The 12,561-nt window shown below is 37.9% G+C and overlaps 1 protein-coding gene across 13 annotated transcripts in view; it reads right to left on the reverse strand.

Moving 5' to 3' along the window:
* The window catches only part of npas2 (neuronal PAS domain protein 2), a 46,038-nt gene that overhangs the window by 4,987 nt on the left and 28,490 nt on the right, over nt 1–12,561 (reverse strand). For 3 of the 13 annotated variants that reach the window (XM_067607706.1, XM_067607708.1, XM_067607707.1), the window contains exons 3-17: nt 11,347–11,403; nt 9,280–9,434; nt 8,949–9,040; nt 8,537–8,626; nt 7,839–7,959; nt 6,550–6,663; nt 6,004–6,122; nt 3,907–3,989; nt 3,686–3,792; nt 3,302–3,449; nt 3,022–3,106; nt 2,788–2,914; nt 1,183–1,280; nt 998–1,084; nt 333–548 (exon numbers count right to left, since the gene is read on the reverse strand). In XM_067607706.1, coding sequence (XP_067463807.1) covers nt 333–548; nt 998–1,084; nt 1,183–1,280; nt 2,788–2,914; nt 3,022–3,106; nt 3,302–3,449; nt 3,686–3,792; nt 3,907–3,989; nt 6,004–6,122; nt 6,550–6,663; nt 7,839–7,959; nt 8,537–8,626; nt 8,949–9,040; nt 9,280–9,434; nt 11,347–11,403 — 1,699 coding nt within the window. Of the gene's footprint in view, nt 1–332; nt 549–991; nt 1,085–1,182; nt 1,281–2,787; nt 2,915–3,021; nt 3,107–3,301; nt 3,450–3,685; nt 3,793–3,906; nt 3,990–6,003; nt 6,123–6,549; nt 6,664–7,838; nt 7,960–8,122; nt 8,190–8,536; nt 8,627–8,948; nt 9,041–9,279; nt 9,435–11,346; nt 11,422–12,561 lie in introns of those variants that run through there. The other 10 variants (XM_067607709.1, XM_067607715.1, XM_067607711.1 and 7 more) reach the window with 9 other exon arrangements.

A 12,561-nucleotide genomic window follows, 5' to 3' on the forward strand; every position in this document is an offset into this window, starting at 1 on the left:
ATTCTGCTATAGTGTTTACTTCTGATGAGCTAAATGTTAATCGGTTGCACAATAATGTGTGTGTTTAATGTCATTGCCTCCTGGTGTGAAGGCAGCATGAGATTTGATTTGAAAGAGACAACCCATCTTTATCAGACTCTACTGGGTATTTCATGTGGGTCATGTAGGAATGCTCTGAAGTGGTTTGAGCACTAGTTGGCTTAACTGGTTACTGTTGGCCTCTTGGTGGGGCCATTCTGCCATTACTGTGAAGGTTTAGGTAATGTGTGCTTACATGTCGTCTTTTGTCTTCAAATGAAAACATCCAAGTGGTATTTTGTGGGGAGTGTTACCTGGAGATTAGCAAGGTGAAGCTTCTCCTTAATGTCATGCAGCTCCTGCTGCTGCGTCTTAATGTCAGCTTGCAGAATGCGCGTCCTCTCCTCCAGCTGCTCTTTCAGCTGGTTCATTACACCGAGCTGGGGCTGCTGCAGCTGATACACAGACGACTGCTGCTGCTGCTGCTGCTGCTGCTGCTGCTGCTGCTGCTGCTGCTGCTGTTGTTGTTGCTAAAAACAAGTGATTATAAAAAAAAGTGGTTGGAAACAGACAAGAGAAAAACCTGGCAGTATTCTTCAGCACTTCAGTTATGCCTTTTTTTAGAAGAAGTTACTGTAAATGCGCTTTGTGTGGAGATAATCAGTTAGCATGAGTCATATAATGGTTTATTCTTGTGAGGGTGAAAACACATCAAGATCTTTTTTCTATGACATTGGCTTTCCAAGTCTAAAAGTGATATGAATGTCTGATTTCTTTGAGAAATATACAAGCAATATGTTTCTATTTCAGATGTAATCTTGCTACTTTTTTCACACAATCTTAACTGGGTCTGGAGGCACTGTGTAGAAATAACAGCAGAAATAAACCCAGAGCAGCAGCAACAGTCATAACAATAAGATATTGTACACAAACAGAAGAGGGAAAGGCAACGGGCAGGAAAGGAAGTCTAGACACTAACCATTGCGGAGTGCTTGCTGCAGGTAGGAGAAAGGGGGAGGCTCAGTTGGGGAACGAGGTCAAAGGAATTTTGTCTTTGTGCCAAATTCTACAGGGTAAAATAAAATGACATAAAATGAAAGTTTTACAATTAACACCATATTGTGTCAAAAGACAGAGAGACACGTTACTGCTGTATAAACCGACCTTGGAACTGCTGGGTTGGAGTCTGGCAGCCGTCTTCTCTGTCCCGATGGAAGCAGACTGCCATGATGGTGTGCAGGCCTCAGTGTAGGAGTTAGCTGCTGCAGAAGAGACACACTTTGATCATCAATATTCATTTCCCCCCACAGAAATGGACATTTTGTCTAAGCATGGGTCCTCGTCCGACTTTACTTTGAGATACGGTTTCTTGTACATCCCATAATCTGTCATTTTCTGGTTGGTGCAACAACAAGTTCTATGAGTAAAAGTGATTTATCTTTTTAAGATTGTTTTAGCAGCAAATAAAAAAAATAACTTCAAACTCTCCTATTTTGGATCTTTTCATATACACTGTTAAGTATTTATGGACATTTTACTTAAAATTGTTCCATTGCAGAAAGAAAAAGGTGACAAATATAACTGGATCCAATGGGATAATCTATAATTCCCAGGAAACAAACACTGTACTGTATAACATATCATCCCTTTTTTCTTATTCCCAACTTTTAAGGGCAAATGTGTCTAAAACTGTACCTCATTATACTGTGCATCCCTCTCACATTGATTACATCCTGTCTGTTCTCAGTTCTTTTAAGATGTTATAAAAAAGTTATCTTAAAAAAATCTTAGAGATCAAAAACCTTATTTTAGCAGAATAGTGCTACATTGCTTAAATTTCCCTGATTTTTACAAAAAGACAGCCATCCTTGTGTTTCCTCCTAAACAGAGTAACTTTAACTTTCCTGAAATAAAGGCAGAACAATTTACAAAATGCATTTATTTTCGGGTTTTATAACAATATTGCTGATTCACTGGCTCTTGATTGCCACCTCATTCTGCCTCTGACTGAAACCCACAGACTTGTGGATCTTTTTTCATAGTCACCAACGCAAAAGAAGAAAAAACAAATTCTACTAACAATGTTTTCTGACAGATGCAGTTTTATGAATATGTCTTTGAAAATAATGAAAGGTGTTTGTGTGTGTGTGGGTTAAGGGAAGACTGCAGCACAATGTTTAGTCTCTATGAAGAGAAACTGATAAGTCTAGAAAGCTTCCACTGCAACTGTGTTTTTTTTCATAAATATGCAGATAGAAGTGAGGTGTTTAGTACATTAGACGGTGGGTGGAAGAACGGCTCAAGTCAGAGAGACTGGAGGCTCAAACAAACAAGGCGAGCTAAAGTAAGCTTTGGAAACATCTCATAGATGCATTGTCGCCCACATACTGTATATTAAGGTGGGTGTTTTATTGACTGAGGACCAGTGAGATGCAGGTCTAACAGATATTTTACCTCCTAATTACAAAGTCCTCTCAGATTATAAAACAAAAGATACATAATAGGATTTTCTCAAAAATTTTATTCTAAATTTAGGATCTAGCATCTCCATTACTATGATGAGGATTCCCACGTTAAACCTACAGAAAACCTGAGAGGAGAGGCGTCACATTTTCTGCTGCCTAATCTATCAACAACAGAGAAAATCCAATTTATTCTGCTCAAGTCAAATAACACAACGGCTCCTACAGCCACACAGGAGAAGGATTTCTGTACATATTGACCTGCTGTAGAATGAGTTAGCACTTTAGGGAGAAGAGGATGACTCACATGCAGAGTCTGACAGCGCTGTGTGGGAGGACTTCCGGGAGCTGTGGGAGGATACAGAACGTGCGCCGCTGTTTCTGTCCCGCGGAGGGTCTAGTGTGGAACAGATGTCCAAGTACAGCTCCTGAGCCTGTAACACAGAGTAATGTACAATACAGAGGGTCAGATCTGAAACGGACATGAAGACTGACCTTGTATAAGTCACGTACTGAATGTTCGAGTCCACTTGAGTCTTACCTTCACAGAGGAGGGAGCTATCTCAGGTGGCGACAACTCCTCAAGGCCGAACGCTCTCCTCCTTTCAGCTCGCACTTCAGCATAACTGAATAACAACAGATAGAAAGCGGATGCATTACTTTATATCTAACTTAATCTAAAGATATTGTTATATTTGCCAAAACAGCCCACACCTTATACACATCCCTAATCCCAGGACGCTGAACAAGTTTACACGTCCCTCCCTTGGCAGACGTTAGAGTAACACAAGCAGGGATAAAAAAAAAAAAAAAAGGCTCACCTGACGACAGTGTGAGTACAGACGATGAACTCAGGTTTGGAGTTCCACTGGTGGTAAGTGATGTAGTAGTGCGTCCGCAACCAGATCCACTGCTGGCCTTTGGTCAGAAAGCGATAGTAGCAGGATTTACCCTTTCCAAACTGCATTACTGAGGAGAGAAAACAGAAAGAGCACAACAGTGCATCAGTGGTGCTTATAAGGTTGTAAGATTCAACAGTGGAGCATGGCTGACAAACTCCAGAGCAAATAGGGGGTCAAGGCTTTCTCTATGCACTAGTGCAGTGGAAGAATGCATGTAACTATAACCTATTTTTCAGAGATGGATTCCTGGATCTACTGGTGATGAAGGTTGGTAAGAAAGAAGCAACAGACAGAGTTACTTACGTTGCTTGTGACACTGAGCGATAAGCTCCAGGTCATCCACATGATAGTAATCATAGCCAGAAGTTCCAAGAACCTCAAAGGGTAAATAGCCGATGATTGGTGAAGCTCTGAAACAAAAATAGAAGATGATAAGCATGTCGGAAAACCAATTACTGCTAAAAAAAAAAAAAAAATCTACATTGCTGATTAATGGGGGATGGAATCATGAACATCTCTTTTACCTGTGATCTAAAAACAGGAACTTCCATTCAAGGCTGTGTCTGGATGTGAATTCGTCACAGGTATCTTCCACGTTACACAAATCCTAAACAAAACCAAAAGTCACAGATGGAGAAAGTCAATATTGGGATTTCACAGTAAAGAATGGAATTAAAAAAAAGCCTCATTTACAGATGCTACAGATGTTCGCATTGAATTATGGAGCGCTGATCAAGGTCTATTATGAAAGGCTGCTTGTTGATGTTATATTTTCTTTTTGTTTACGTAATTGGGAAATATGAAGCTTAGCCACTAAATTAAATTACTTTAAGGTGAAGCCGTTGGAATTGATGCCTCACTTCTTGTTTTCAAATAATCAACTTTTTAAATATGGAACAGCTAAACTGATCATTTTAACAGATTGTAGTTTTCAAGTATGTGTGTGGGTACTTCAAATATGCTGTGTTCAAAAGTTTGTGGCGATTAAATATTTTTTGTAAGAGAGATTAAAATCTTATTGCAAGGTTGGCATAATGCTTGTACTATGGAACATATCACAAAAACAGTATGTTAAAGCGGTAGTCTGTTTTTCCTACTAACAAGTATTGTCTGTGTTGCCAAAGCCTGATATAGCTTATACATCTGTGCCATAGAGCTCCATTGTTGTCCAAAAACTATTTAAAAAATGACTGTATGTTCCTTCATCACCATCAACATGCACACTGTAGTATATTATAAGTAAATCCCACATACACCTTCCTGGTGCAGTAAATATTTGCTAGCAGCTGAAAAGTCCCCTAAAATGTACTTTTTACTGAGTCACATTTGCTAAAAACTACAGTGCCCAACATTTTGGATGAATTAGGGAGCCTTTTTAAAAAATGAAATGAAATATTCATGACCCATTTTTTAAAGATTGAATTCTTCAGTAGGACAAAATCTGCTTGGGGCTGAGAGAAACGGTTGGGAAGCCAGAGAGTATTGAGAGACAGACTAACAAATTCTTGGTTTTGGTCTTTTCATGTCATTTGTTGACAAAAATAAAAATATAGAATATCGTCAGTCGTTTCCTTTAGGCTTCTCTGCCCCCAGCATCAAGGATTTGGCAGTGGTGCCTTGTTAACATGCCTTTATAATTGTTTTGTGTGTGTCACAGCCAAACAGTTTGCATGTGATGAATGCTGAACATTTAGGTACAATACAGGTCAAAAGTTTGGACACTTTCTCGGGAAGGTATGTCCGAACTTTTGACTGGTACTGTACGTTATGCTTATGACAATTGAAACTAGTCTGTGGAAGAAACTGTGAAAAATATGTTTTGTATTGAGTTTTTTTTTATTTTTTATGTGGTATTTGCAATGGATATGTCTTGAGTCTGAGAATCTGAGGGGAAAATATTCCATGTCAAATGGTCCAGAAGTTATTGTTATAGTCATTCCATCTGGCAAATCTGTGTAATCAGTGCATTTTAAATGTTGGAATAGGTATTGAAGGAGAGTTGAAGCCTTTCCAACAGATCTGGTTATTCTGGCATCATTGTTCTCTAAGCTCCAGCACATTTTAAAACAGGAAAAGAAAAATGAAAAGACCTGTCATGTTGCCTCTGAAAAAAAAAAAAATCCTTCATTTTTTTGTCATCACAGGAGATGTGTACCATTTTATTGTGTTAACCAACAAGCCAAGAAAACTTTGCTTTTCTGTCTGCAAAGTGTAGAGGCAAACATAAAACTGGTATTGTGTTCGGAGTTAATCACAACATCACAAGATCTCAGGAAGGTCACCACACAACAGTGCACGGATTTCAACTCAGAAGACCTTTGGGATGTGATTTAATTTAATGATGTTATTTGTTAGACGGTACACAGTGTGCCACAAGAAATCTCCGGAGAGTGCTTGACACTGTGGAGCGCCGAAATGTGTGACATCCAAATTAAGTCCTGTCAAGCAGCTACTGTAAGTGTATCTTAAGCTGTGATCCCTCAAGACAAAATCAGACAAAAGCTTTGAGAGTAAGGACACCAGACGCATGACACAAACTGAGAAACAAAGAGCACATTTTAAGATCCAACAAAGTAAAAGCTTACGACCTAAAAAGCAATCCAAAACAAACTTGAGCTTACCTTTAGAAACTGTGGAGTGACTAATCGTACAGTAGCTATGAGGCAGACCTGCTCCTCCAGCGATGACTGCAGGCTTCTTGGTAACGTCAACTCAAGCCCGTTACAAGAAGATGTAGGCACTGTGTGATAGGAAACAAGATACGGTGGTGACTACTGATGGTTGTGACATCCATTTTAAGTGTATCCCATGTTATTCTACTCTGTTATGTGTTTTTGTAGTTTATTTTAAGCAATAGATGAGTTTTTTGCACAATGGTGATATAAAGTATTATAACCTTTAATATCAGACTCTGGTCACCATTCACATTCAAATGTGTCTGTTTCAGACATAACAAATGGTATCAATAAAAAAATAACTGTTTGTTGAATTAATGAAGATGTTTCAGGAACCTTTACAACACTGTTTAATAATAATAATACATTTCATTTGCACCAGACTTTTGATTCATAGTGAAACTCAAAGTGTTTAGTTTACTGAATACATGAAGGTCACAGATTGTACTGAATTTTAAAGCCTTTAGACAAGGAGAATATGAAAGTACTTACCATTGTTATGAAACTTGAAATCTCCGACAAACTTGACATACTCATATACAGGCGGCTCCTTTGGGTCAATGTTACCTCTTGCTAGATGACAGCAAAATTCAATATGGGTCTCATCTGAAAAACAGGGCAGATTGGCTTATTTGTGAAACAGTTTATATGCATCTTTATAACAAACTGTCTTGAGCAGGTTTGTGTTTTGTATGACACTATCGACACAGTAGTCGCAGATCTGCAGTATGTAAGTGAAAATTTAAATTACAGAAAAGAGCACAATTCATACTTCAATAGGTCTTACAATAGAGAATGTTCTCTATTAAGTATTAGATAGTCTGAAAAGAGGTTTCTGATCCACAAAGACTGGATTATGTAATATTTTATATAAGTCTTTACATTTCCTGCATCCATTGAAAGAGTCAAGGAAATGAATTTGCAGTTGGGATTGACAACATAACAAGCACACTTTAAGCTTCAGTGTGAACTCACTGAAGGAGAAACTTACTAATGGAGCACTTTGACCTACAAGACTTAAGATTTTCCAGCAAATTTACTATGGAAGTGTGCATAATTTGCAGTTACAGGCAGGTGATTATCTCTTCCACAGAAACTCCTGAATCAAAAAGTTTTGGGTGGACACGCAAAGGTAGTTCAGGCACCGCTTGAGAAAGCCTTTTATGTGCTTTCAGCCAGTGGAGAAAAAAAGCTGGTGCCATCTTGAGAGATGTGACTGTGACAGTTTGCTATTTAGGCTTTTAAGAACAGACCGAGAAACTGGCCACTCACCACCTCTCTTCCTCAGAAAAGCCCAATAGTAACGCAGGATTAAGGTCACCGTCTTGAGCCCCATATACTACATTGCTTTGGATTACTGTGCTAACATAACAGTGATTTAAAGTCTTAACTATGATACTAAGCTAGCGCCTATTATTAGCTAAAAGGCTAATCATAGACGCACACTAATCAGCAATCCAATAAACTACAGACCCAAATTCAGCAACCTGCTCTATATATATAAAGAATTTCAAGTCAGGTTTCAAAGTCAGAACAATCATTTGAGAGATTCTCAAACAGAAAAATGATTGAAAAAGAAGTCTGATCTCATGAGCCAAGTGTTGTTTTTGTATTTCAGACAAAGACCTGTAGAAGTTTAAGCTTCATGTGAAAACGAACACTGAATATTACGTACAGAGTAGTGAACTTCTGACCTCCTGATATAGGAGATGAACCAGCCACAACATGGTGTTAGAAGCAGACAGGGGCCGGATATGTGTGGAGCTCAGTAGGATACTCACTGTCAAGGAAGTCAGCAGCAATGGGGTCAGTCATCAGCATGTGGGATGATAGCAGCTTATACACCTCCCCGTGTTCACGCTCCGGGAGGAAATTCAAGATATTTTGGTCCACCATATCTGACTGGTGCAAAAGGATAGATGTATGATGATCAGTCTTTTGGAGAGTCATATATGTCATATGCAACAATGCTGCTGTAGAAATAGCTTTACAGGTGATGTGGTCATTACATGGTTAGTGCAGTATGCTAGATAGCTACAAAACCATCTTCCACAACAATATTCACCTTTTCTCATCAGGTCTTTTTCTCTTCATATCATACTATCTTCAAATACTGGTGGATATCTCAATATCTGAATTTTAAGAGTTTGAAAGTAAGTTTGGAGGCATGAGCTGAAATATCTGTGTAGTATTCAAACTATCACTCTTTAGTTACACATAAAGTAAGATAAGTTTCAGGAACAAAAATGAAATGAACATCAAGGAAAACATAAAAAATCACCTGCCAGTACGTCCTGGATTCACTACAGATATCAATGTATCAGTGAAAGTCAAATATTGGCCGATAATTATCAGTAAACAAACCATTTATACTCATGTGACAACATGCTGTTGACAGACAAATATCTTCATATGTTTGGCAAAACAGTGAAGTGTTAGCAAGAGAATTAAAGTTACTCATTTAAGCTCTCTCACTTACCGGTAAATGGCCAATAAGTGAAGACACACTGTCAGATACATATATGATGTTTCCATCTGTTGTTAATGCTACCAAGAAACCATCTAGGGCCTGTAAGAAAAGGGAGAGAGTGGTCACTCTGAAAATGAGTTACAGTTGCAGTTACAAAGGATGTGAACTTGTTTTTTTGGGGCACTTGGAGAGAACAATAGCGATAGCGGTGCAAGATTTCTTCCAGTTAAGGAAAAGCAACCAAATATGTTTTGTGGCTGGACTGTGTTAAGATCAAGGCTACTGTTGATGAGGAAATATCTATCTCTATTTCTTCTTCATGGTTGATTTAAGGAGGATGTTTACTTTAAAATATGAAATTATCAACATTAGTGAACTTCAGACTTGGGCTGTTCAACAAACACATCCCCCTGAGATTTACCTCTAGCATTAGCTGAGTGAACTCCTCATTACTGAGGAATGAAGGCTTCCAGTCTTGTCTCACATCACAAGTTTCATTCTGTGCAGTGATATCTGAAAAAGATGGAAAGTAAAGTATAAGGATTATTTCTACCAAATGATAGAAACTAAAAGTTCTGCCAGAGAAGAACTGCGTTAGTCAATGACTGCAATCAAGGGAAAAATATATAAAGTTATGTCTAAAAGTAGAAACATTGTTTGTCATTTTTAAACATCAACAGTTTTAATACAGTATGTGATAACATTTCAAATTAGAATATTTGCTGTATACAGATTACATTACATTTTCCTACCTTTCTGTTTCTGCAAGAAGTCAATGGTTCTCTGCAATATGGTGGATTTGTCCATCTTGCGCGGATGGCCTTGACCCTGCAGCATGGTGCATAGCTCCTTGATGAGCACATTGAATTGGTCTCTTCTTTTCTTTTCCGATTTGTTACGGGATGCCCTGAAACAGTCAACAGATGAAAACAATTATAAATCAGTGGAGTAACGGGGGGACGCTCAGCTAATCAAGCAACCGTAGTTTAACATTTATTTATCTTGCTAGACTGTAGATCCTTTACAACCAAAAGCCAGCCAAGACTGTAGAGACATACTGAGTTTCAGACAGACAGGAGAATAAAAACAGTTCAAACAGACATTTACATATAATATGATTTACAATAAAACATTCAGGCTCAAACCCAGAAGTGGATTTTCTACAAACAGATGAATCAGGTGATAAAACACAGACATACATACAGCATATACAGTACTACCAATTGGTCCAAATTTTCACTGTACATCCTACTTGTTTACTTTTACCTTACTAATTTGTTTCTTTCAGCTTTTTCTCATCCATCAAAATTTTATATTAATATTGACTCAAATGACTAAGACTGCAGTGTAAAATGGGTCACTTTTAGTGATGAACACAAAGAATTATCAACCAGCTCTGCAGCTCTGCGGAGCTTTTTGAACCTTTTTGTAGCTCTTTTTAAAAATTTGCTGTCACGGCCATTTTTAGCAGCAACAGGCAGCTGTTTTAAGCACAGTTACTCTGAGCAACTAGCTAGAGAAGAAACTCAAGCTAGCAAGCTAAATTAAGATATTTTTCTGAGGAGCTGGTAGAGACAAAAAGAGAGGTAAAAGAATGAAGATTGGATTTACATTCATCAGGAGGCCAGAAACACAACTCCAAATGAATGATTATGTTTCTCTGTGTCTGCTTGGCGTGTAAGCTGGCAACTGCTAGCTGTTATCATGTTTGCCGTAACAACTGATGGTTGTTTTAGATTTCTTCTGCCCCTTGTGGTCAAAAGCGAATAATGCAGCTTTTATACAAGAAAGAATTTAGTTTGTGACTTGAGATGGCTCTTTCAATATTGATTAATCTGGAATTATAGAAAGCTGTAAAACTTTTGAATATTCCCATCCACTATTTTATTGTATTCAAACTTTGTGTGCTTAGAAATGTATTTCTGCAAACTTCACATTTCATCAGAGGGGTCAGAGCAGGCATTTTGGAGAAACTGGAACAAATCTCATTTTTAGAGATAAGACACTGAGAAATGAAGTCCTTTTGATAGTATTTTTAAAAATTGAATTAAACTTCTTATAAAATTGTATATATATAGCCACCAAAAGGGCCAAGAGTTTACATCAAGAAATCATCACTTCTGAATGTGTTTTACCTGAACTATATCCATCTTTTATGTAAACCTATGTTAAGATATCCTTTCATTTTCATGGACATCGTTCCTAACAATAATATGACATTGGAGCTTCAAGTTTTAAAAGGATGAACTATCACCAAGGATGTCAGTTCTCCATCCCTATTACTGAATGTTATAAAAAGTATGATTACACTGTGTATGTGCGTTACTATTTTACACAAATCATGATGAATTGTCCCGGTTTTGTACTGCAACTCTGCAACATCAGCAGACTCATCAGCTAAGGTTAAAGGAAGTTCAGCATTATATTTGTAAAAAGGAAAAAAAAAAATTGTTGGAGACAGGGCGAGACATGTCATCTGGGGGTCAGTTTTGCAGGTTGGCTCCTCAACAGGAGAACTGAAAACAGTCATGACGTTATCTATAAAGTCTATACTTCATAGATTAGGGGAAGAACTGAAACGCCCACTGTGAAACGCTCCTTCTTGTACAAGACAATAAATTCTGTTAAACTTTGATACTTCGGCTCCGGTCTCTATTGTTTTAAAGGTTATTACGAAGAAATTCTTTTGACACTGAAGAACCAGAGAGAGACTACAAATTACTTAAAACTGCTGTATGTGAACATATAACATACTGTATGTACAGTACAGTCTGATTTGAGACATGCAAACATACACACATATACACAGGGTGGAGTACCTTTTTGCCCTGTCTTTCTCATCTTCATCCATTAAATCTTCCACGCAGCTGTTGGTGCTAGAAACAGAAGGGCACATGTTAAAATGTTGCTGATAATCTGACAGTGTCATCAGAAGAAAATGATTTCTATGCCTCGTCCACATGGCTGACAACTGATTACAGCATGGCTTATTTAAATGTTGGCATGATACATTGTTGGCGCCTTTACAATGAGCATTAACTTGCATCTTGGGTGTCAGGACACAAGCAGAAAAGAGGTCATTCAGTGATTAATAAAAATCAGTCAGATACATTCAATAGCTTGAAGGACACAAACTGTGATCCCACTGGCTACATCTACACTGTTAATGACATAATTGTGTTACAATAACCTGGTAACCCAGTTGAAGCGCCTAGTTTTCATCCATATTTAACAGGTTACTGTGGCATGTAAACATCATACTACTGCAAATACTGCTAATTGTTTTCATTATCAATAAATCTGCAGATTATTTTCTTGATTAACTGATTAATCATTTAGTCTGTGAAATGCTGAAAAACTGAAAAAATTACAATCATAATTTGTCTGAGGTTTTGGGTCCGGTTTCCTGTTTTTTTGCTTGAAAAATGGCTGAAACAATTAATCGACTATCAAAAATGTTGTCAATTAATTTTCTGTCGATTGAATAATCGATTAATCATTGCAGGTCTAGTCCTACTACATTTCCATATTTTGGTGGCAAGTTCAACCTGTGGAATCACATTTTACGTCACATTTTATTGGGAAACAACCCTGTCAAAGAGCAAAGGCAGAGCTAAGCCTGCAGCTGATTTTATCTTTTTTTACACATCATTGCTAGTAGATTTACTATCTGAGGCCAGAAGAGCACGAGTGAACTTTTAATAGTACCACTTCATTAATGGCAATAGAGATACTGAGTCATAAGGCAATGAAGTATTAGTCTCACCCAAATAAGACTTTAACCTGAGTATGGCCAGTAGCCAGTCACTCTGTGCATTTACATGTAAGTACAGCCACAGATCCGCAATTTCAAGGAGTGCCAGAAGACGAAGATAGTCAAGATAGAATATAGCCAGAAGAAACAAGATAGTTCTGCTAACCAAAACCTGTCTTACTTCTCTCTCTGACTGTGCCAATTGTCTACATCCATGTATGTCATGTGCAAGTAGATATGCCTAGATGCCCAGTGGGAAGACCAAAAAAAGACTGTGTAG

Source organism: Thunnus thynnus, chromosome 13 (assembly GCF_963924715.1).
Source record: "Thunnus thynnus chromosome 13, fThuThy2.1, whole genome shotgun sequence".
NCBI lineage: Eukaryota > Metazoa > Chordata > Actinopteri > Scombriformes > Scombridae > Thunnus > Thunnus thynnus.